We start from the raw sequence: 23509 nt of genomic DNA, 5'->3' as shown, positions 1-23509 counted from the left end.
ACAAATAAAAGACTTGTTACAAAATGCGAAAATAATCTGAGGGTATGTGCCCTAAAATACGCCAAAGGGAAGTTATTGGAGCAACATCGCAAATTGTATTAGCCGTTGAAGCAGCATCCTTATAGAAACAGAAACATAGAAAATAGGTGCACGAGTAGGCCATTCGGTCCTTCGAGCCTGCACCGCCATTCAATATGATCATGGCTGATCATCCAGCTCAGTAACCTGTACTTGCCTTCTCTCCATACCCCCTGATCCCTTTAGCCACAAGGGCCACATCTAACTCCCTCTTAAATATAGCCTCAACTACCTTCTGTGGCAGAGAATTCCCCAGACTCACCACTCTCTGTGTGAAGAAATGTTTTCTCATCCTGGTCCTAAAAGACTTCCCCCTTATCCTTAAGCTGTGACCCCTGGTTCTGGACTCCCCCAACATCGGGAACAATCTTCCCACATCTAGCCTCTCCAACCCCTTAAGAATTTTATATGTTTCTATAAGATCCCCCCTCAGTCTTCTAAATTCCAGCGAGTACAAGCCTAGTCTATCCAGTCTTTCTTCATATGAAAGTCCCGCCATCCCAGGGATCAATCTGGTGAACCTTCTCTGTACTCCCTCTATGGCAAGAATGTCTTTCCTCAGATTAGGATTATTGACTAGCTCCTGGGGGCATGGGGGATTGGGGAATGGGGTGGGGTCTTTAGTTGGATAAGGCCAAGGGCAGATGGTGGATGGATAATGTCATCGCTGCCCTCTCAACATTGCATCTCATAACTTGGACTTTTTATTGGAACATGGAACTCATGGCTGACACAACTTTGACTCCCTCGGCTGATTCTCCTATTTCAATCGCAACGAGGATTCACCAAATGGAGTTTAGACACCTCTCAAACATGGTTGTCAACCTCCAAAATTAAGGATGAATCTCCTGGACACTACTGTGAGCAGCCCCGGAGAAAACTGAGCTGTTCAAAATATGTACAACATATGCCTTGAATTGTAGAGTGTGTTGTATGAACAATTATTATGTTGTATCTGACTTTTAGCTGGCATCCGACATGCATCTAATGACATCAGTCAGCACAAAGTGAATTTTTTCCTCAGTTTTACAAACAGAGATCGGCTGTTGAAAGTGCTCTTATGTTCGATGCTTTCCACTCAGTAATACAAGAAGGCAGACCTATAGCAAATCGATTGGTCTGTAGAGGCACATAGTTTCTTCCAGGTGCATCAGTGTGTGCTCCATTTTTAATGGATGCATCACTGGTTGATTATGGTGACACCAAGGCACACGTTCCAGTTCAATGTGTTGCAACTGCTAGCCATTGAAAAGCCCACAAATGCAGCGTCTTGGTCCTCCCGCATGTTATGTAGGCAGGTCAGGTCGCTCCGATGTGTGGGTTGGCAAACAAAGGGCATTTTAAAAGAGCGCCCTTTAATTCTGAGGCTATTCTGTAAATTTCAATGAGGTCCCCCCTCAACCTTCTAAACTCCAGTCAAACGCTCATCATATGTTAACCCACTCATTCCTGAAATCATTCTTGTAACCCTCCTCTGGACCCTCTCCAGAGCCAGCACATCCTTCCTCAGATATGGGGCCCAAATTTGCTCACAGTACTCCAACTGCGGCCTAACCATTGCCTTATAGAGCCTCAGCAATACATCTCTGTTTTTGTATTCCAGTCCTCTTGATATAAATGATAAACTGACGATTTTTCAATGACAAAAACATGATTTCTTCCCTCCCCTTGTCCTCCCTGATTGTATTGTGTACTAGGATATTGTTTTAAGAAGGAACTGCAGGTGCTGGTTTAAACCGAAGAAAAACACAAAAAGCTGGAGTAACTCAGCGGGAGAGAATGAATGGGTGACGTTTTGGGTCGAGAAAGATATTGTTCTCCAGCTGACTAAAGGGCCTCTGCTTTCTGTCGTGGCGAGGGGTGGGAGCGATTTCATGTGTGGGAGCCAAGCCTACTTGCATCCTGTATGTGCCTGTGAACTGTTCAGCTTGAATTGTATTGATCGTTGACCTTGGTTTGTTCTGCCCCCACCTCATCCAGGAAGTGAAAACAAGTGCCCACTGCCCCCTAAGTAGGGATGCCTGTGTACTGCTGTCATATACACTTATTGTTGGAATGTGAAATTAAATAACAGTTCAGCTGGGATGCAATGCAACACATGCAGCAGTGCGGTAGAAAGTATTGCTGCAGCTGTGCTAACCATCATCATTAAGTCTCTTCTGAATTCTTCATTGTGCTGTTTTCCTGCAAAGGTTTACAGTTCAGGGTGGAACTTCCTGTGCAGGTTTGTAAAGCACAATAACATATCACTGAAACATAATAAGACCACTCAAAAAAATTAACCCCTTCTGGCACAAGTTTTTTTTTTAAACCTCATTCTGAAGAGCCTGACATGAATAAATGTTTGTGTTGTTTGGATCCCAAATACTGAACTCTTTCCAAAAATAAAATAAATTTTAATCCATTAATAATGTAATATTATAATAAATAGGATAACATAGTACTGGTGTGAACAGGTGATTGGTGGTAAGCATGGACTCAGTGGGCCGAAGGGCCTGCTTCCATGCAGTATCTAGACACGGTACGGTGGCGCAGCGGTAGAGTTGCTGCCTTACAGCGAATGCAGCGCCGGAGACTCAGGTTCGATCCTGACTACGGGCGCCGTCTGTATGGAGTTTGTACGTTCTCCCCGTGACCTGCGTGGGTTTTCTCCAAGATCTTCGGTTTCCTCCCACACTCCAAAGACGTACACTTATGTAGGTTAATTGACTGGGTAAATGTAAAAAAATGTCCCTAGTGGGTGTAGGATAGTGTTAATGTGCGGGGGTCGAAGGGCCTGTTTCCGCGCTGTATCTCTAAAAAAAAAACCTCTAAACTTAACATCAATTTCATCTTTCTTTGTATGGATAAAATATTGTTCTGATCTTGTCATCTCGGTTTTTAAAGCAGTTATATAATGTCCATGTTAATGCGATGCAGTCTGACAATGTACAACTCTGCCCCTCCCAAGTGTAACGTAGCGCAAGCCATGTGCAGGAAAGAACTGCAGATGCTGGTTTAAATCGAAGGCAGACACAAAATGCTGGAGTAACTCAGCGGGACAGGCAGCATCTCTGGAGAGAAGGAATGGGTGACGTTTTGGGTCGAGACCCTTCTTCAGACTGATGTCAGGGGAGTGGGTGGTACAGAGATAAACAAACCATGTCTGGAGACCAATAGCAACACAAGCTGACATGGCATTTCTAATATAGCAAAGCATACCGAGGTGCTTCTCTGGCCCATTATCAAATAAACGCTTACACAAGCCGCAGAGTTGGGTACGACGAAAGTTAGGCCAAAGAGGAATTTGTCAGAATAAACAAGTTACATTGATATTTACCAATAGTTAATCTTAAGACTCTTGAATAATATTTTCCATAACTCTTCTCCATTGAACCTTTCCAAAGATTTAAAGTGAAATTAGTAGAATGTTGATGGCAGAGTAGTGTGGCTGGCAGAGCAGCTGCCTCGTAGCGACAGAAACCCAGCTTCAATCCTGATCACGGGTGCTGTTTGTGTGGAGTTTTCACATTCTCCACATGTGACCACGTGGGTTTCCTCTGGGTGCTCCGGTTTCCTCCCACATTCTAAAGACGTGCAGCTCTGTACAAGAATTGGACCTCTATAAAAAGTGTCCTTAGTGCGTTTGGAGTGAATGAGAAAGTGGAACAACATAGAACTAGTGTGAACGGGTGATCAATGGTCAACGTGGACTCATTGGGCCGAAGGGCCTGTTTCCATGCTGTAAATCTAAAGTAAACTAAACTTTATAAGCATGAAATACCAGTAAACAGGATTTGTATCTTTTCAATTTCTTTTCATATGCATTCGAATATACCGCCAACATATTAAAAATACAGTCAAATTCTATTGCTTTTATTGTCACACGTGCAAATGCCCAGTGAAATTCTTTTCTTACATACAGTTGAGTACAGTATTGCCATACCTAAGCACATCCTCGATTAGCATCCTCGTGTCAGACACTTCTCCAACATCTCCCGAAATGTCACTTAACCATATTCTCCAGAGATGCTGTCTGACCCGCTGAGTTACTCCAACACTATGTGTCTATTTTTAGGAGTTTTCATGTCTGTACAAAATCTCGTTATATGACTGAAATTAATTGCTTAAGAATTTTTTTTTAATGCCTCAGTGCTACTGATCAATTCTGCAAAATAAAACAGGTTCTTTATTTTAACAGCTAACTCCAAGCGAAGAAGCTTTTCTACGAACTTATGCCGGAGTAGTGAACAGTCAACTTAGCCAACTTCCACAGCATCCAATTGATCAGGGTAAGGACTGTTCTCATTTAAGCAATTGCAGCAGATGGTTATCATCATATCATATCATATATATACAGCCGGAAACAGGCCTTTTCGGCCCTCCAAGTCCGTGCCGCCCAGCGATCCCCGTACATTAACACTATCCTACACAATTTAGGGACAATTTTTACATTAACCCAGCCAATTAACCTACATACCTGTACGTCTTTGGAGTGTGGGAGGAAACCGAAGATCTCGGAGAAAACCCACGCAGGTCACGGGGAGAACGTACAAACTCCTTACAGTGCAGCACCCGTAGTCAGGATCGAACCTGAGTCTCCGGCGCTGCATTCGCTGTAAAGCAGCAACTCTACCGCTGCGCTACCGTGCCGCCCGTTCTGTAAAGATCCAGTTTTAAACTTGAGTTGAAACAGTTGGAATCCAGATTTTTGGCAGGACCAATCCACCATTGTGCAAACAAGAATTCATAATTTGAGGCAATTTGGTAAATTGAGTTGCTGAGGTTTCAGCCAGTGGATATTTCTTTTATTATGCTTAGCCCACTGATGCCTTCTAGTGGCTATATTTGGGTATTGTAAGTTATAATACTAAATGCACTCTTGCACATATAAGGACCATAATATTGCAATGGTTTATGGATTTCAAACAGCTGAAGCAACTTTCCATTCCATCTTCCATCTTGGTCCTGACACACAGTTGTATATGTGTACGAAGGAACTGCAGATGCTGGTTTACACCGAAGATTTACACAAAATGCTTGAGTAACTCAGCAGAACAGGCAGCATATCTGGATAGAAGGAATGGGTGACTTTTCAGGTTGAGACCCTTCTTCAGACTCTGGGTACCGACCCGAAATGTCACCCATTCCTTCTATCCAATGATGCTGCTTGTTCTGCTGAATTACTCCAGCACAGTTGTATATAATGCACTGGTTATTGTGAATGATCAGCCATGATCACATTGAATGGCAGTGCTGGCTCGAGGGCCGAATGGCCTACTCCTGCGTCTATTGTCATTGTTATTTCTGTTATTGATATTGATTACAAGTAACTCTGGCACAAGCACGGATCCTTACAGAACTCGACCAGTTAACTGAACTCCAAGTTAACCCTGCCATCTTAAAAACGATCCAACCATTCTTTGGTCCAACAACCAATTTTAAAATCAGAAAAGTGAGATTTCATTGACTTGCATGGCCAAAGAGTTGCCCTGAACACAATGGCCCATATGACCTCCTCCTATCCTTGTATGATTGCACTGCCTTGCCTGTGACTAACAGAAAACAAATGTTATCGTGGGACGAGGAAGTGGGTTTTTCATGAGGAGGAACAGTCCTCCACCTCATCAGAGTTTTTGTTCTTTCTGTTACGTAAATTTAAAAAATAAAATCAATGTTTCGGCAAATGTCTAATTTCAATATGTAACTCCCTGCTGTGAGAAAGTTTGCAATTCCTGCTAAAGGGTGGCTGAATATAGACAAGCTGATGTGTGTACAACTAGTGTCGACTGTTCTCTCTCTCGAGGAGCTTCCTGCAGTTTTCCAGCAGTTGGACAGGAAGTCTGTGCACCAGATTAGATCAGGTGCGAGGCAGTGAATCAACCCATTCCATTCATTTACCAAGAAAAGGTATGAACATATGGGTGCTTGCTACATCCAGATTTAGTCATAATGCAAAAGAAACTCGATTATTGACAACAAAATCCATCTGCAGTTAAGTATGTTTGAGAAAATTTGAATTCTAAAGGCAGAATGTGCAGACAAGTTTAAATAGAATAACAAGATTACCGATATGGTAACATCGAAGTTTTGTTACTGGAATTGAAAGATTGAAATTTGGAGTAATGATGTGGAGGCATAAATTCAAACACATGGCCTGCCAGAAAATATAATTTAGCTAATTAAAACCAGATTAAAGAAGCTGGTATAATAGGTGGCGATTGTTGTAAAAAACCTACCTGGTTCACTGAAGTCATGTAAAGCAGGAACTCTGCCATCCTTAACCAGTTGGGCCCCAAACATGACTCCTGACATATGGAACTGCAGTTAATTTTTAACTTCTGTCTTAAATACTCTGTCAACCCAGTTGGAAATGGGTAATACATTATGGTCTTGACATCATCCCCCACATTCCATGAATGATTTATAAAAATAGTCTCTCAATCACCTTTTTAAAGCAAATATCCTGTGTGTGTTTTGTTATCGTTGCTCTTGATCTGTACATTTCCTCTCTTCATCAGTCTTTCTTGAGACATTTTTCCTTGCAATATGACAGGAATTTATTGCTGATATTGTTTGTGTACTTGAGGAAACATAGGAAATTGGAGGACTTCAGACTTTAGAGATACAGCACAGAAACAGGCCCTTAGTCTGCGCCGACCAGCGATCACCCCGTACACTAGCACTATCCTACACACTAGGGACCGTTTACAATTTTACCAAAGCCAATGAAACTACAAACCTGCACGTTGTTGGGATGTGGGAGGAACCTGGAGAAAATTCACATGGTCACCGGGAGAACATACAAACACCGTACAGACAGCACCCATAATCAGGATCGAACCCGGGTCTCTGGAGCTGTAAGGCAGCAACTCTACCGCTGTGCCTCTGTATTGCCAACTGTGGAACAGTGGGCTATTCTGTATGACCATGCCTAATCGCCTCTTGCTAACCACAATTCTCATTTACTCCCCATGCCCTGGGTGTCTTGTATCTTTCTCCTTACCTGTTCACTGCACAGTAGTGCAGAGGGTAGAGCTGCTCCCTTGCACTTTCATTGATCTGGGTTCAATTCTGACCTCTGCTGTGGCATGTGTGAAATTTTCCTTTCCTGTGACCCCATGGGTTTCCTCCACATGCTAAAGGTGTGTGGGTTAGTAAGTAAATTGGTCACTGTAAATCTCCACTATTTCCATTAACTCCTCTCCAGAATCTTTGGGGTGTTACCGGAAATGTGTAGAGAATAAAAATGGGATGAGTATAAATGAGTGATTGATGGTTGGCATGGGCAGTGTGTAGAAAAGCCTGCTTCCATGCTTCTTGATCTCTACATCTAAATGTATTCAGTGGCTTGTGCACGGCCTTCTGATAGGGAATTCACCAGGTTCACCAGATTCTACGTGAAGACGCTTTTTTCTCATTTCGGTTCTATGCAACCTCTTGTTCTGCACGCCCCAGTCAGGTGAAGCTACTGACACCCAGTCCATCCAGCACTATCAGATTGTTCTCTCAGGTTTACTCCAGATGGATGTTTGATGTGGATCTCCACCTCACACTCTCCACACTTCGCCCGTCATTGAATAATTAGAAAACTAATGGCATTCGTTATTAGGGATAATGTGAGTGCGTATTCAGAGAGATGTGAGCTGATGCCTTACCTAAACAGCCGAAATACGATTTCTAACAGGATAGATTGATATTGGTTTATTTATTTCGTTTTAGTAGCTAGATGGAAGTTAAAGGATCAATGGATGCCTTATGTAAATTATGGGTGTAGATATGTTGTACTTGTGTTGCATGAGGTATTTAGCAATGCTGTCAGGAGGAATGTATTTGTGTCACAATTAAGATATAATGAAGGGAGTGGAGCATGACTAATTCTAACAACAGCAAGACAACACCCTGGGTTATTTTTAAAGAATAAAGTATAAAACTAATACTTTGTCCTTTAAAGATGGCTTTAAAACCCGACCCAAAAAGGAATCTTGAGATTCAATTCACTTTTCCCTCAGTAGTGATCTCTGGTCTCAAAGAATATTTTGTTTCCTTTTGTTGACTTTTATTTAAATATATATAATAATTAGTTTCACCCAGTTTTCTGTGGCTGCAATCTCAAGTCAACCTGATTGCACTGCCAGATGAGAAAGGTTTGATCTTTTTGGCAAGTTATTTTGGCCAGGCGCATGCATTCAGCCTTGCAACATTGAAAAGATCCTCTCTACACCATTCTGACAGCATCACATTGATGTACATGAGGATGATGCAGAGCGCATCTCGGAAAGCAGATTGAAACCGAAACCAGCTTACAGTAATGCCGCACCAATGTCAGAATCTACCAGGCAGAAAGGAACAATGGCCAACACATTTTCAGAGTTATTGCCCATTCTGAACTGTACTGTAACTAACCTAGATTCAATGTTTAGGAAGGAACGGCAGATGGTGTAGGAAAATAACTGCAGATGCTGGTACAAATCGAAGGTATCACAAAATGCTGGAGTAACTCAGCAGGTCAGGCAGCATCTCAGGAGAGAAGGAATGGGTGACGTTTCGAGTCGAGACCCTTCTTCAGACTGAAGAAGGGTCTCGACCCGAAACGTCACCCATTCCTTCTCCCCTGGGATGCTGCCTGACCTGCTGAGTTACTCCAGCATTTTGTGAAACCAAGGAACTGCAGATGTTGTTTTACACCACAGATAGACACAAAATGCTGGTGTAACTCAGCGGGACTGAGTCATGGGAGAGGGGACTGAGAGGTATGAAAAGGATCCTACCTCTCGTCTCTCACCTTTCATACCTCTAGTTTCCCGTTTCCCCAGACTAAGTCTAACGAAGGATCTCGACCCGAAACGCCACCCGATCTCGACCCTATTCCTTTTCTCCAGAAACGCTGCCTGAACCACTGATTTACTCCAGCATTTTATGCCTATCCTGGAATCTACCTAGTTTCCAATGTGCAATTTAATAGATCAGATGCACATTAGTTGCATTAGACATTAAACATAGAAAAGCACAACATGGGAACAGGCCCTTCGGCCCACAATGTCTGTGCCAAACTTGATGCCAAGCTAAGCTAATCTTAACTGCCTGCTCATGATCTATGTCCCTTCATTCCCTGCATGTCCATCCATCTGAAAGCCTTGTAAACACCACTAGTATCTGCCTCCACTACCACCACTCTCAGCTCGTTCCAGGCACCTATCACCCATATGCCTTGTTTACCACTCTATCTACTTGTGTTACCACTGTCAGGGAGTTATAGACTTGCACCCCAAGATCCCTCTGTATGTTAATGTTCTTAAGGGCCTTGCCATTAACTGTGTACTTTCCCCTTACATTGGGCTCCCAAAGAGGCCCCAAATCAGGGGTCCTAAAATGTGTAGGAAGGAACTGCAGATACTGGTTTAAACTGAAGATAGACATAAAAAGCTGGAGTAACTCAGCGGGACAGGTAGCATCTCTGGAGAGAAGGAATGGGTGACTTTTCGGGTTTACCCGAAACATCACCTATTCCTTTTCTCCAGGGATGCTGCTTGTCCCGCTGAGTTACTCCAGCTTTTGTGTCCTCCCTAAAATGTACAGGATGAGGCACGTACCATTTCAGACCTACTGAAACTCCCAAATTATTCAGTTTTCCAATTATGAATCTGCTGTAATGTTAAGCCGTTGAAATGAGAAGGTTCTGGGAATGGAGTTTCACTAGAATGAGTAATCCTCTGGGTGGCATTGTGGCACAACATATTGGTGTGTTGATGGACTGCCGAAGGGAACAGTAGTATTATAGAAACAAGGAACTGCTGATGCTAGTTTACAGAAAAGGACATAAAGTGCTGGGGCAGGCAGCATCTCTGGAGAACATGACCAGGTGACGTTTTGGTTTGAGACCCTTCTTCAGACTCGAATAGTATTCATGTTTAAACAGTATCTGTATAGAATATTTTTCTAGTTTCAAAGGCCTGGGAAAAGAGAATGCAACTCATACCGATCCCTGTAATGGAGATGAAATTGGTAGGATGAACCGCCAAGAGCATTGCTTGCTACGTCCTAGCTCTTTGCGGGTACTGTGAATTGAGATGTAGGCTGTGTCTGCTATAATGTTATCACTGAAATTAGAAGGTTCTTAATTTATTGGTTCTTTACACCATTGTTGATCTCAGGTTGGTCTTTAGTATCCACTCAATTGAGGAAGATCAAAAGAAAGAGAGGTTTTCCTTCATTTTTGCTGAAACCTTGCTCTTCAGTTAAGGCCAACATGGAGTTTGATCCTGATACAATCTTGAGTAAATAACTAGACGTCAAATCAAATTTATCTCCATCTTAAACAATATTGTTGTTACTGCTTTGCAGTTGAACCCAAGGAGTTCTCAGGACAATGAAGTTCTCGATCGAGTGCATAACTTCTGCAGTTTTAATACTGTTTTCAGTCCTAGCAAGAAAACAATAACTAGCTAGAGTGCAGGCCTCGGCACTAGAATGTAAGACCCTTCTTTGCACCAGGACCCAACTCCCTTCACCCCATTCCACACTCCAACCCCACCTTCCTTTTTTAGTTTAGTTTAGAGATACAGCGCGGAAACAGGCCCTTTGGCCCACCTGGCCCACGCCGACCAGTGATCCCTGCACATTAACACAAACGTACACACTCTTGGGACAATTTACACGTATACCAAGCCAATTAACCTACAAACCTGTACATCTTTGGAGTGTGAGAGGAAACCAAAGATCCCAGAGAAAACCCACGCAGGTCATGGGGAGAACGTACAAACTCCGTACAGACAGCGTCCATAGTCGGGATTGAACCTCGGTCTCTGGCGCTGCAAGCGCTGTAAGGCAGCAACTCTACCGCTGTGCCACCGTGCCGTTCCTCTTGGATTATGAGTAGTGTTTAACTTATTGGGCTGGGCACGAAAGATTTGGAGAGTTGATCTAAAGGTACAATTGTGAATCCCACCTCAGCACTTGGAGCATTTAAATTCAAGTCATTAAATAAATCTCAAATTGTTGTAAAAATCCATTTGTTTTCCTCGCATCCTTCAGGCAAAATCTGCCGTGATTCCCTTGTCTTTAATTGTCTTCTCAAACACCCTGACAAGCTCCTCAGCCAGTGAGTGATTAGGGAGGGACAATTGGATGTCTACACCAAGTGAACAGAGAAGAAAAATGGGATGGTGATTGTTGTATGAACTCTAGCTAGTTATTGTTTTCTTCCTAGTACTAAGGTGCCCTGCCTTGCGATATTAAAACTGCAGAAATCATGCACTCAATCTAGAACTTAATTGTACTGAGGCGCAAAAAAGTAAGAATTTGATTCTAAAGTGTTTGACACTGGATATTGCCCGCTGTTCAGTATCAAATAATAAATTGCTTCTCTCCAGCTATTTTGTAAACCTGCCTTATGTTCCAATCTGTTGCAAGAGTCTTACCATTGGAGAGCCTGTAATTTTTATGCATCATAGGTTTGTTGACAAGAAATACAGATTTAATATATCCAACTTCACTACTTACTTATGCTAAATTATACAGCCGGCGCCTCCATGTAATGTGGATAAAAAATAAATTCCTAATTAGCTGGCAACATTTCCGTCGTAATCTTAACAGCATGAAGCTAAAATACATCATCGTTTTTACTATTCAAACTGCAGAGTGGTGCCTAGCATGAGGGATGCCTCATGTATATTAATGATTTGGACGAGGGGATTGAAGGCTTTGGGCCAAGTTTGCGGATGATACGAAAATAGGTGGAATGGCAGGTAGTGCAGAGAAAGCAGGGACTCTGCAGAAGGACTTGGACAAGTTGGGAGAGCGGGCTGAGAAATGACAGTGTAGCAAAGTGTGGAGTCATGCATTTTGGAAGTAGGAATAAAGGCGTAGACTATTTTCTAAATGGGAAGATAATCCAGAAATCGGAGGTGCAAAGGGACTTGGGAGTGCTGGTGCAGGATTCCCAAAAAGTTAATCCGCTAGTCAAATCGGTAGTAAAGAAAGCAAACTCAATGCTAGCATTTATTTCAAGATGGCTTATATACAAAAACAGGGGTGTAATGCTGAGACTCTATAAGGCGCTGGTCAGGCCGCATTTGGAATATTGTGAGCAATTGTGGCCGCCATATCTGAGGAAGGATGTGCTGGCTCTGAAGAGGGTCCAGAGAAGGTTTACAAGAAAGATCCCAGGAATGCGTAGGTTAACCTATGATGAGCGTTTGTCGGCACTGGGCCTGTACTTGCTGGGGTTTAGAAGAATGAGGGGAGACCTCATTGAAACTTACAGAATAGTGAATGGCTTGGATAGAGTGGATGTGGAGAGGATGTCTCCACTGGTGCAAGAGTCCAGGACTAAAGGTCATAGCCTCAGAATAAAAGGACATTCTTTTAGGAAGGAGACTAGACCAAGTGGACCCGTTGGGCCCAAACCTCTCCTGCATTGGTGCAGCACCCTCTCCTCCCCTCCCCCCATCCTCCCCTCCCGCCCCTACCCTCCCCTTCCTCCTTTCCCTCCCCTTCCCCTTTCCCTCCCCTTCCCCCTTTCCCTCCAAACTCCTTCTGTCCCCCTCTCTCCAACCTCCCTCTCCCCATCCCCTCCCCCCCTTCCCCTCCCCTTTCCCTCCTCCCTCCCTCCTTCCCCTCCGTCTCCCTCTCGCCAACTCCCTCCCTCTCCCCCTCCCCCTCCCCCTCCCTCCACACCCCCTCCACGGGGTGTGCAGGGTTTCAGTTTGAGACCCTTCTTCGGAATTATTTTGCAGAGCATTTTGTTAGGGAGCAGTTAACAGTCAAATAAATGTTTTACAGAGCTGTGTTGGCTAAATATCAAAATTTAAGGGAGAACCATTGTATTTTTAATTGACGAAGAAAATTATTCCACAAGAACTTGCATAAATCTGCTGAAAAGTTTCCAGCAGAGCCACTGGCAGAATATGTTATTTCCACACTTTTTAGAGAAACGTTGCCAACCGCTACAGAATATATACTGTAATATATATTTTTTATTGGAGACACAATAAATTGCAGATGCTGGTGTACAAACAAAGACACAAAGTGCTGGATAAATTAACGGGTCATGCAGCATGTCTGGAGGACAAGGATAGGTTTCGTTTTGGGGTCAATTAATTATGTTAGTTGTTTTATCTTGGCTAGAATCAAGGTGATTAGGTGAAGCTGTCACCGTTGTAACATGTAGTGTGAGAAAATAACTGCAGATGCTGGTACAAATCGAAGGTATTTATTTCACAAAATGCTGGAGTAACTCAGCAGGTCAGACAGCGTCTCAGGAGAGAAGGAATGGGTGACGTTTCGGGTCCCGAAACGTCACCCATTCCTTCTCTCCTGAGACGCTGCCTGACCTGCTGAGTTACTCCAGCATTTTGTGAAATAAATACCGTTGTAACATGAGCACACGATGCAAGCCCTTTGTCGCCACTTTTCCTGCTTCACGCTGCAGCAGTGGGCAGATAGGCAAAGCAGCCACCATGCTATTTATAGGCCAAGGGTTCAGCAGGAAATAAGAACGAATCTTCTGCCAACGAAGCTGTTGAATTTCATGCCGATGTATAACCACCCACATGTGAGATTCTGTGAACTACATATTCTTCATAAATATGAAATGTCACTGCAGCTAACACCGATAATATAGCACCTCTGCCTGTAGCACAGATTCCTTTGGATCACAAGAGGTGCAATATCTGTTATTCAGTGTTCTCCATGGTGCTGAGATGATTGCCTGAGTTCTTAAGGTGTTTTTTTCATTAAATACTAAAGCAAAACATTTTGATAGGGAATGCCTCTGCAAGATTTTTTTTGCTAATGACAATAAAGTCTTAAGTACCCGTCAAATAAAGTTACTAAAATGCTGCAAAAACGTGCTGCTTCAGAATATCGGGTAACCTTTTGATTTCTTTCTGTGAAACTCCACCCTCCAAAACAAGACGTTTGTTTGGTGGGTGAAGAAAATCCATGGGGTGGAAAGTATCGTTCAGCCATTTTTTTTCCACCCGCAGTTTTCCCTCTTGCGTATGGCGTGCATAGCCTAAAGTTGAAGGTCAAGGGTAGACGTCCAGGTCAGGGTGGGTGGCCTTGATGCCACCAGGGAAAAGCCTCAGTGAGCAGTCATTCACGATGTCTGGTCTGGTCTGGTGTGGATATCGGCAGTGGCAAGCCGGGCTGTCTGTCTGTCATCCCCCACTTGGGCAATGAATCGGTGAGACAGCCTCATCTCAGTAGAATTGAACATAATCCTCAATTATTTTGTTCCTGTGGAAATTTCAACTGTGTTTACAGAAATTATTTTCTGTAATTAGTTCTTGGCTGTGCAATATCTTACAAATCAGATTATTTGATGATCTAGTCTTGATGAATGTTTCAAAGTGGCTAATATTTGGGATTGAGGAGAGAAAATTCAGTTCTGGTGAAATAAAGAAAAATTGGTAATGTTTTTGGTTTTGCTCAGACAATTAACCTATTAGATCTTAACTCTTAAATATTATAGTTCAGAATGTATGAAACTCGGGGGTCCTCAGCTCTGAAATTCCCTTCATGAACTCCTTGACTTTCCCACCTCTACCCTTCATTATGATATTCCTTTAGGCATCTACCTCTGGTTGCCTGCCCTTGTTTGCCTTTGGTGGTCTTCAGTCAAATATTGTTTCTGAAAATTTCTGTGAGGCATCTTAGGGTATTTTCCATGTAACAGGCACTATCTAAATGCAAGGTGTTGTTGATGAACCTGGGCTACACCATGTCATCACCATAGTCACTCGTGAAACTATTTTTCATTCACACAGTTTCCATTTGCCCATGGGACATAGTGTTTAGGCAGTCTCAATGTCAGATGTGAAATGTAGGAAAAAATGTTGCCCAGTTTTATAAAAGGAGCACCAGAGGGCATAGTCCATTAAGCCTGTCATGCTCGATCCACCATTCATAAGTTTATAAGTAACAGGAGCAGAATTTGGCCCATCGAGTCTACTCCGCTATTCAATCAAGGCTGATCTATCTTTCCCTCTCAACCCCATTCTCCTGCCTTCTCTCCAAGATAATGGCTGATTCAACAAGATCATGGCTGATCTTTTACCTCAGAACCACATTCTTTCACAAATGCCATATCCTCATAACTTAACGGGTCAGGTGATATCTCTGGGGGCTATGGATAGGTGACTCAGGTCAGGACCCTCTTCAGAGTCATATTGTATTCACTGAATATCTCAAAATCCAGCAGTCTTTGCTTTGAATATACAGTCGACCCTCATTATTACAGAGCTCTTTATATTTGATTTTGGTTATAGCGAATGGCGTGTCCCCACAGTTATCAGGCACCACCGTCTCTTTAAGAACACAGGCTGTAATTTTGTGTGCACAATCCGCAGGCATTGCCACTTTCATTTCACTGCAGATCGTGTATGGGTATGTGACAAATAAATTTGACTTGACTTGACTTGACTTGCTAGTTGCACTGCGGGAGGTCATTGACATTGCCATCAATCGCTTCTATCAACACTCATGCAATGATAATTAAACAACGCAACAAACAACCCTTAGTTTTTTTAGCTTGCTGCAATAAAAACATTTTTATATTGTTGAAAAGAACTTAGTATTTGAAAACAACTTGTTGTTTCACGGCATGACGTCTAGATGAGTGGAACGAATCTCTTCCTTAGTTCTAGCGGACAACCAGCAATAATGGACATTATTCCCTCCTCCCCTCTACCCATGGTGCATCCGTATCAGTCCTCAATGACTGAGCCTCCACACACACCCCTCTTGCATGGATCTGTCCAAAGGTTTCACTGCGTCATCAGTGAATACATTTCATCTTTGTCCTGAGCAGCCAACCTCTTATTTTTTAAATGTGACTCCTAATTCTAAACACTCACACCAGGAGAAATATCAGCCCTACATCTATTCTGTCATTCCCCTCTAGAATCTAGTATGTTTTAATGAAATCACCACTCATTTTTCTGAATTTAAAAATTGCCAGATGATCTCATTCAAACATAGACAGGTCCAAGTCTACTCAAACCGAGAAGTGATCTCATTAAAACATCGACTTCGGTCCAAGTCTACTCAATGGTTCTTTGTATTTCAAACTGGGGTCTTCCCAGGAACCATTCTGTTGAATCGTCATTGGACATCATTTCTTGTTAGTAAACCTTTCTTACACACACTCACTTGTAAGTCTATCCTTTCTTGGGTGAAAGGCCAGATCCGCATGCAAGATTCCAGGTGCAATCTCACCCGAGTCCTATATAATTGTAATAATACATCTTGTGCTCGAATCCTCTTATAATAATAATAATAATACATTTTATTTATATAGCGCTTTTCATATACTCAAAGACGCTTTACAGAGATTTTGAGAACATAGGGAAATGAATAAATAGATAAATAAGTAAATAAATAAATGAACAGAGAAAGGAGACAGAAGGTGAGGTGACCTTCAGTGGTTGAAGGCAGTACTGAACAGGTGAGACTTCAGCGATGTTTTGAATGTGGTGAGTGTGGGGGAGTCTCTAACGGTTTGGGGTAGTGAGTTCCATAGGGTGGGAGCAGCGATGGAGAAAGCCCTGTCCCCCCAGGATCTGAGTTTAGTCCGGATGTGGGGGGATAGGAGATTGGCAGCGGCAGAGCGGAGGGTGCAGGTGGGAGTGTGCCTGTGGAGGAGGTCGGTCAGGTAGGATGGGGCCAGGTTATGGAGGGCTTTGTAGGTTATGAGGAGGATTTTGTACTGGATTCCCTGGGGGATGGGGTGCCAGTGGAGTTTATAAAGGACGGGGGTGATATGGTCACGGATCGAGGTGTGTGTGAGTAGACGGGCAGCGGAGTTTTGAATGTATTGAAGTTTATTGATGATTTTTGAGGGTGCGCCATAGAGGAGGCTGTTGCAGTAGTCCAGACAGGAGGTGATGAAGGCGTGGATGAGGGTTTCTGCAGCTGTGGAGGAGAGGGATGGACGGAGACGGGCAATGTTTTTGAGGTGGAAGAAGGCTGTCTTTGTGATGTGTTTGATGTGTTTGTCGAAGGAGAGGGTTTGATCAAGGATGATTCCAAGATTCCGGATGTGAGGTGAGGTGGATACTGGGAGACCATCAATGTTGAGGATGAAGTTTTGGGTGGATTTGGTGAGCGTTTTTGGACCAATGATGATGATTTCAAGACTAATTTTCTGTTGGCCTTCTTATTTGTTTGCTGTATGTTCATGATTTATGTACAAGGGCATCCAAGTCCCCTTGAACTGCAACATCATTCAATCGTTTACTATTTAAAAAATACTTTGACTTTCTACCACCTTCCAAAAATTTGTATTTGTCCACAATATATTCCACCTGCTGTGTCATTGCGCATTCACTTAATCCGCGTATATCCCCTTGAAGCCTTGTCTGCATTTGTCTTTCTCCCGGCATTTTCCCTGTAATCTATTGTTTCCTTTTATTCTGCTTTTTAAAAAAATTATGAAAGGTGTAATTCTCAAATCCGTGGCCTATTGTAAGATCAGTCAGTACATACACAACCTCCACAGCCACCCCATTTAGAAAGCGGTGGTGCAGGACATCAGGCCACGGAGATGTACTACCTTTCATGCCATTAACCCCTCTGGTGTAATTTATTACTCATGCTGATTTTTTTGTGTTACTTATTTAGCCTAGACCTGTTATATTGTACTATTTTCAGGAGGTTTACTGTAAAGAAGAGACATGCAAAACAGTTAGTTAATTTCTCTGCCATTTTGTATAATTCTCCAGTCTCAGTCTATAAGGGACCAAAATTGACTTCAGCTAATCATTTAATTTTTACTTCAGCGTTTCAACTTTAGCAGTCTGTTGTTAAGTTTCTTACTGTGTTACACTGGCGCTTTACATTCCAGCTTTTTAACCGTCTCAGTCCTCCTTGTGTAGGTGTTATCCTGATAAAGTCTAGAATGCTTCTTGATCCTCTGAACGTAATGAATCAACACAAAGAAATTACATTTTGAGAGGGTTGTGCTAGAACCAGTTCCCTATTCTGTCCTGCAAAATACATTTTGCACAAATACAAAACAGAAAACTCAAATACTAACTATGCAGCAGATCTCCTTTGATGTTGATTATAGTTGTAGGATGTGCAGCTGTAAGGTTGCAGCAGTGTTTTCAACAAAGATGATAAGGGTGGCGTTGAGGCACAGCTAGTAGAGATGCCGCCTCACGGCGCCAGAGATCCGGAAACAATCCTGATCTTGGGTTCTGCTGTGTGGAGTTTGCACGTTCTCCCTATGACTGCTTGGGTTGCCTCCAGTTGCCCTGGCTTACTCCCACAACCTTGAAACCTGTGGCTTTGTGCATTAATTGGCTGCTGTAAATCACCCCTCGAGTGCACATACGATAAAAGGTGGGGTGGTTGATGAGAATAAAAAATGGGATTAATGTAGGATTCTGGAGTTTGCTGCCAGAACCGACAGTGGGGGGCAATGATAGTGCTGAGTAATGTACAGAGATGAAGAATATTATGAAGATGTATGATTGCAACAATATTTCCTGATCACATGGTCCCAGTCACCCTTCCATTTCTGGCCATATTGTCCAGAGGTGAGAATCGGCATTAAATGCAATAGATTGTTTTTGATACATTCCATAAACCAGCTTCCCATTGCCACATGAATTTCCATGGTACAAACCTTTCTGTAGCTTGAGGCAGTGGTTCAATTAGCTAGATATGTCTCATATGGATGCGAGGTTCACCTCTTGTGATTGTTTGTGAACTTCATTAACCCATCTCCAGTAGGTTAATGAGGTTCTCAAACAAACCAGTGTGCGCTCCATAGATGCAAGTGCAGGCAACATTATAGCCACTGTTGTTCAATAATTATAGGAAACCTGACCAATGATGGAGGTCTCGTATACCTCAGTCCCAATCAATGATCTGCCATGCCTTAGGTTCTAGTTTGATATCCAGACAAAATAGTAGAACGTCAGCATTTCTGGAGAGCATAAATGGACTCATGGCTGATGTCCTCATCAGCCATGAGTGCAGGCTTCAGCTACTTTGTGGTGCCATTCCCAGGCCTTTATCGAAGTATAACTGGAAACAAAGCTATCCACCGATCCTCAAGCCAGTATTTAGTATTTTGGGTGCAGCGGTAGAGTTGCTACCTCACAGCGCTTGCAGCGCCGAAGACCCGGGTTTGTACGTTCTCCCCGTGAACACGTGGGTTTTCTCCGAGATCTTCGGTTTCTTCCCGTACTCCAAAGACGTACAAGTTTGTAGGTTGATTGGCTTGGTATAAGTGTAAATTGTCCCTAGTGTGTGTAAGATTGTGTTAGCGTGCGGGGATCACTGGTCGGTGGGCCGAAGGGCCTGTTTCCAAGCTGTAATCTAAACTAAACTAAACAGTAAACTAAACTCAATGCCTAGGAGGGTGGAACAGAAATACCAATGTATCAGCAAGTCCTTGCAGGCGCTACTTTTATAGATTTGTTTTTCATCTTTTTGTGGTGTTTTGATATGGTTGCTTCAGTCACATAGTTAATTTGAACATGAGCCGTCTCCTGAAGCAATTTGGGAGCTGAAACCATAATTATAAACTGGAGTGCCTATAATTGAGCAGGTGTCTTTAATTCAACTCTAGTTCAAACGAGTTGGATATTGCTCTTCTCGAGCAACTTACAGTAACTTGTTTAAGCACGAATTAGAAACAACATCTCTGTTTTTAACTGTAACCTTCACAATTCTACTGGCAATTTCCCTTGCATGAGACTCTCATAATTGGCAAACTCACTTACCATATGTCTGTGCATCCATCTCTGACTATCAGTAATTTGTATGATAGCCAAGAAGAGTCGAGAGTGTTTTATTGTCATGTCTCGAAACAGAGCAATAAAATGCATACTTGCAGATGCACATCTTTTTTTACTTTGTAAAAAAACAGACAACTAAATAGGCTGTAGTAGTGCAAAGTAAAAAATATTGCCCCCCCCCCCAGTCCATATAGTTCGGAGCTTATTTGGAGGTTGTAGTGTTTAATGATCTGATGGCTGTAGGGAAGAAGCTGCTCCTAAACCTGGAATATTACATATTTCATGCTCCAATACCTTCTTCCCGATGGCAGGAGTGAAATGAGAGCGTGTCCAGGGTGGTGTGGGTCTGCCTTTTTGAGGCAGTGGCTCTAATAGATCCCTACGATGATGTGAAGGTCAGTACCCTGTGATGGACTGGGCAGTATGGTGATAGCAGCAGCATATGTGACCATGCAGTTAAACAGAAAGTGTGTAGGAAGGGACTGCAGATGCTGGTTTACACTGAAGAGAGACACAAAATGCTGGAGTAACTCAGCGGGACAGGCAGCATCTCTAGATAGAAGGAATGGGCGATGTTTCAGGTCGAGACCCTTCTTCAGACTGAGAGTCAGGGGAGACGGGGACACAGAGATAAGGAAGGGTAAAGTGTGAAAACGAGACATCAAAAGAGATGCAGCTCAAGGAAAATGTTGAATAGATCATTGTTAGCTAGGAGAAGGTGACAACAATGCAAACAGAGATTAAATGTAATCAGGGGGACAGTCATGAATGAATGATGAATCTTTGTAGCAAACCAACAACTTTGGCAGCAATCTCCCTATAGCTGCTTTCCATTAGATGTAAAAGAAGTCAGAAGCCTCAAAACTATAATTAAGGACAATGGCAATATTATGGCCTAAGCTTTTTACATTTCATCTTTTTAATATTTATGAAACGTCTTTAAATTTTCTGATTGCACAAAAATAGATAGGAAAATTGGTCAGGAAGATATAAAGAAACACCAAAGAGGTGAAATGAGTAGGTAAGGATCTGGCAAGAGGTTATAATATGGCGGGAAATATGTTTTTTTTCTCTTTGACAGAATTTTTTTTTAAAGCATAAATCTTTTTGATCCTGTCTCCTACTATTGAAACCAGTATTCAAGAGGGATGAATTTTCAGAGCAGCACTGCAGAAATATTGATAGTTTCTCCTGTAACAACTTCCTTTGAGTTTGCTCCTACTATATTTCTCGGAATTAATATTTTCAATCTCTTATCAATTAACCAAAAAGTTGACTGACTCAGCAGAATACAAGCAACAAATCGGGTAATTCAGATCCACATGAAATTTTTTCTTTAATATTTACCCTTCAGGAAAGACGGTTTAAAGAATGTGGGATGGTGAATATGTACTTTCATGGGTGCACACACAACCACATCTAAGTCTGTATGTTCCAACTCTCCTCCAATGCAGAAACACATTAAACCCATGGATGCAAGTACACACCCGCCCATCCATTATAAAAAAAACACTTCAACTCCCCCACCCATTCCCAATCTGACCTTTCTGTCCTGGGCCTCCTCCATTGTCATAGTGAGGCCCAGCGCAAATTGGAGGAACAGCATCTCATATTTCTCTTGGGCAGTTTACACCCCAGCGGTATGAACATTGATTTCTCTAACTGCAGATAGTTCCTCTGTCCCTCTCTTTCCCCTCCCCCTTCCCAGTTCTCTCACTAGTCTTCCTGTCTCCTACTACATCCTATCTTTGTCCCGCCCCCTCCCCTGACATCAGTCTGAAGAAGGGTCTCAACCCAAAATTCACCCATTCCTTCTTTCCTGACATGCAGCCAGACCTGCTGAGTTACTCCAGCATTTTGTGTCTACCTTTGATTTAACCCATCATCTGCAGTTTTTTTCCTACCCATCCATCTCCCTCGTCCTCTCCATTGTGCTTTCTCTTGCACTCTCTCTCTCATTCTCTCTCCTAGTTGGCTGGGTAATGGAGAGTTGTTGCGGTTCCCAGATGAAAACAGAGCATTTGTGTAAAAACCAGTCTTGAAAATCTGTGAATGCTTTCCTCCAAAGGAATCTTTTGTTTGCTGTGGCACAGTGCAGTGTGGCACAGTGCAGGTCGGTTTGTTGGAAAGCAGCCTATAAATAGTGAGGGAAACACAAAGTCTCAGTGGGTCAAGCAGCATCTGTGGAAGGAAATGGGCAGGCGATGTTTCAGGTCTAGACCCTTCTTCAAACATCACCTCTCCATTTCCCTCCCCAGGCACTGCCTGACCTGCTGAGTTCCTCCAATAATTTGTGTTTTGCTCAAGATTCCAGCATCTGCAGTCTCTATAAGTAGTGAAATCTGTTAACAATACCCAGCTTTCTCGATCTCAGCCCATAATACAGAGGGGATGTTGAATCATTCCCTTGTTGCTCTGCCATATTTATTTGGAGAATGAACGCAACAAATGAAGCCAGTGGATTAATCTTCAAAATGCAGATTCAATTTAGGAAAACTGAGTTATTTACGTGCAGCTTGGGAATAGTTTTCCAGACGGGGAGATCAGCATGGACGTAACCAGCAAGAGGTAATGAGATAGTTCTGACCCCAGTCGGTTTTAAGCTTTGAATTGTCAGGAGTGCATCTATCTTTGTTTTTAATTCCCTAGATTCGGGGAATAGTACAAATTGAAATAAAAAAATGCACAATGCAAAACGATTATCCGGAGTCTCCGTGAAAACTAGGAGTCAGCTTGTCGTAATGCATTGGGTGAATTGGGCTCTGCTTCTATTTAGCGTTTCTATGTTGCGTTTCGAGCAGGGCAGCCAGGTGGAACGGTTTGTTTAATTAGATTTTTTTCCCCCTGCATTCAACTTGCATGTGAGCGAGCCTATGGCGGTTCTGGAGTCAGGTCTCCAAGGGAAATGAGTGCATCACGTAGGTTGTCGGATTCTGTTCTAATGCGGTAGCTTATTTCTGTCGTCTTTGAAGTAAAGCACAGACTCGACCGTGGAGATGAATCAAGCTACAAATTTAATTTCAAAAGAAAATTATGGCAATTACCTACGCACTTTGAAAATACTGGTCCTCCTTCCCTTGATTAACAGCTGCAAGCTGCACCCTTATTCTGGGAAAGGGCTTGCATGCGACAAAGGTTGTGCTGTGCTGGATTGCAAAATGTGCTTCACAAATCTAGTACTGCCATAGCAACGCTTTATTTTTAAAAAATCGCATCCATGAGAATTGCCTGATTTAAAGAAGGGTTTTGATCAAACCTATTTTCTTATGGTCATAAATGATCTTTTTGCTTACTGCTTGTTCGCTGATAAACTGACCATGAACTGGAAAGCCTTGTACCATTATATATTTCACATGCATGGGAAAGGTTTAGAGGAATATGGGCCAAAAATGGGCAAATGGGACCTGCTTGATTGGACATCATGGTCGGCATGGATGTGTTGGGCAGAAGGGCCTGTTTCTGTGCCGTGTGACTCTATTGGTGCAAGTTGAGGATTGAGATAAAGCCTTGACAATTTGAGCTATGAAGGCTGGCACCATGGCTGAACTTGATCCAAGATTACAGTCAACTGGATTCACAGTTACAAATCCCTTTAAGCATTATAGCCGAATTATGCGGGTCGTCCCTTTGCAGAAGCTTGAAACCACGCAACACCAGACTCGGGAACAGCTTCTTCCCCTCTGTATCCGGCATCTGAA

At 42.8% G+C, this 23509-nt stretch overlaps 1 protein-coding gene across 1 annotated transcript in view; it reads left to right on the top strand.

The window, feature by feature from the left end:
• The window catches only part of ctnnbip1 (catenin, beta interacting protein 1), a 72959-nt gene that overhangs the window by 40760 nt on the left and 8690 nt on the right, over positions 1 to 23509 (top strand). The window contains exon 3 of the mRNA XM_078425264.1: positions 4259 to 4349. Coding sequence (XP_078281390.1) covers positions 4259 to 4349 — 91 coding nt within the window. The remainder of the gene's footprint in view (positions 1 to 4258; positions 4350 to 23509) is intronic.

This window comes from Rhinoraja longicauda, chromosome 30 (genome assembly GCF_053455715.1).
Source record: "Rhinoraja longicauda isolate Sanriku21f chromosome 30, sRhiLon1.1, whole genome shotgun sequence".
Lineage (NCBI taxonomy): Eukaryota > Metazoa > Chordata > Chondrichthyes > Rajiformes > Arhynchobatidae > Rhinoraja > Rhinoraja longicauda.
The sequence above is the reverse complement of the archived record's forward strand: the minus strand, read 5'-3'. Positions and strand labels throughout refer to the sequence as shown.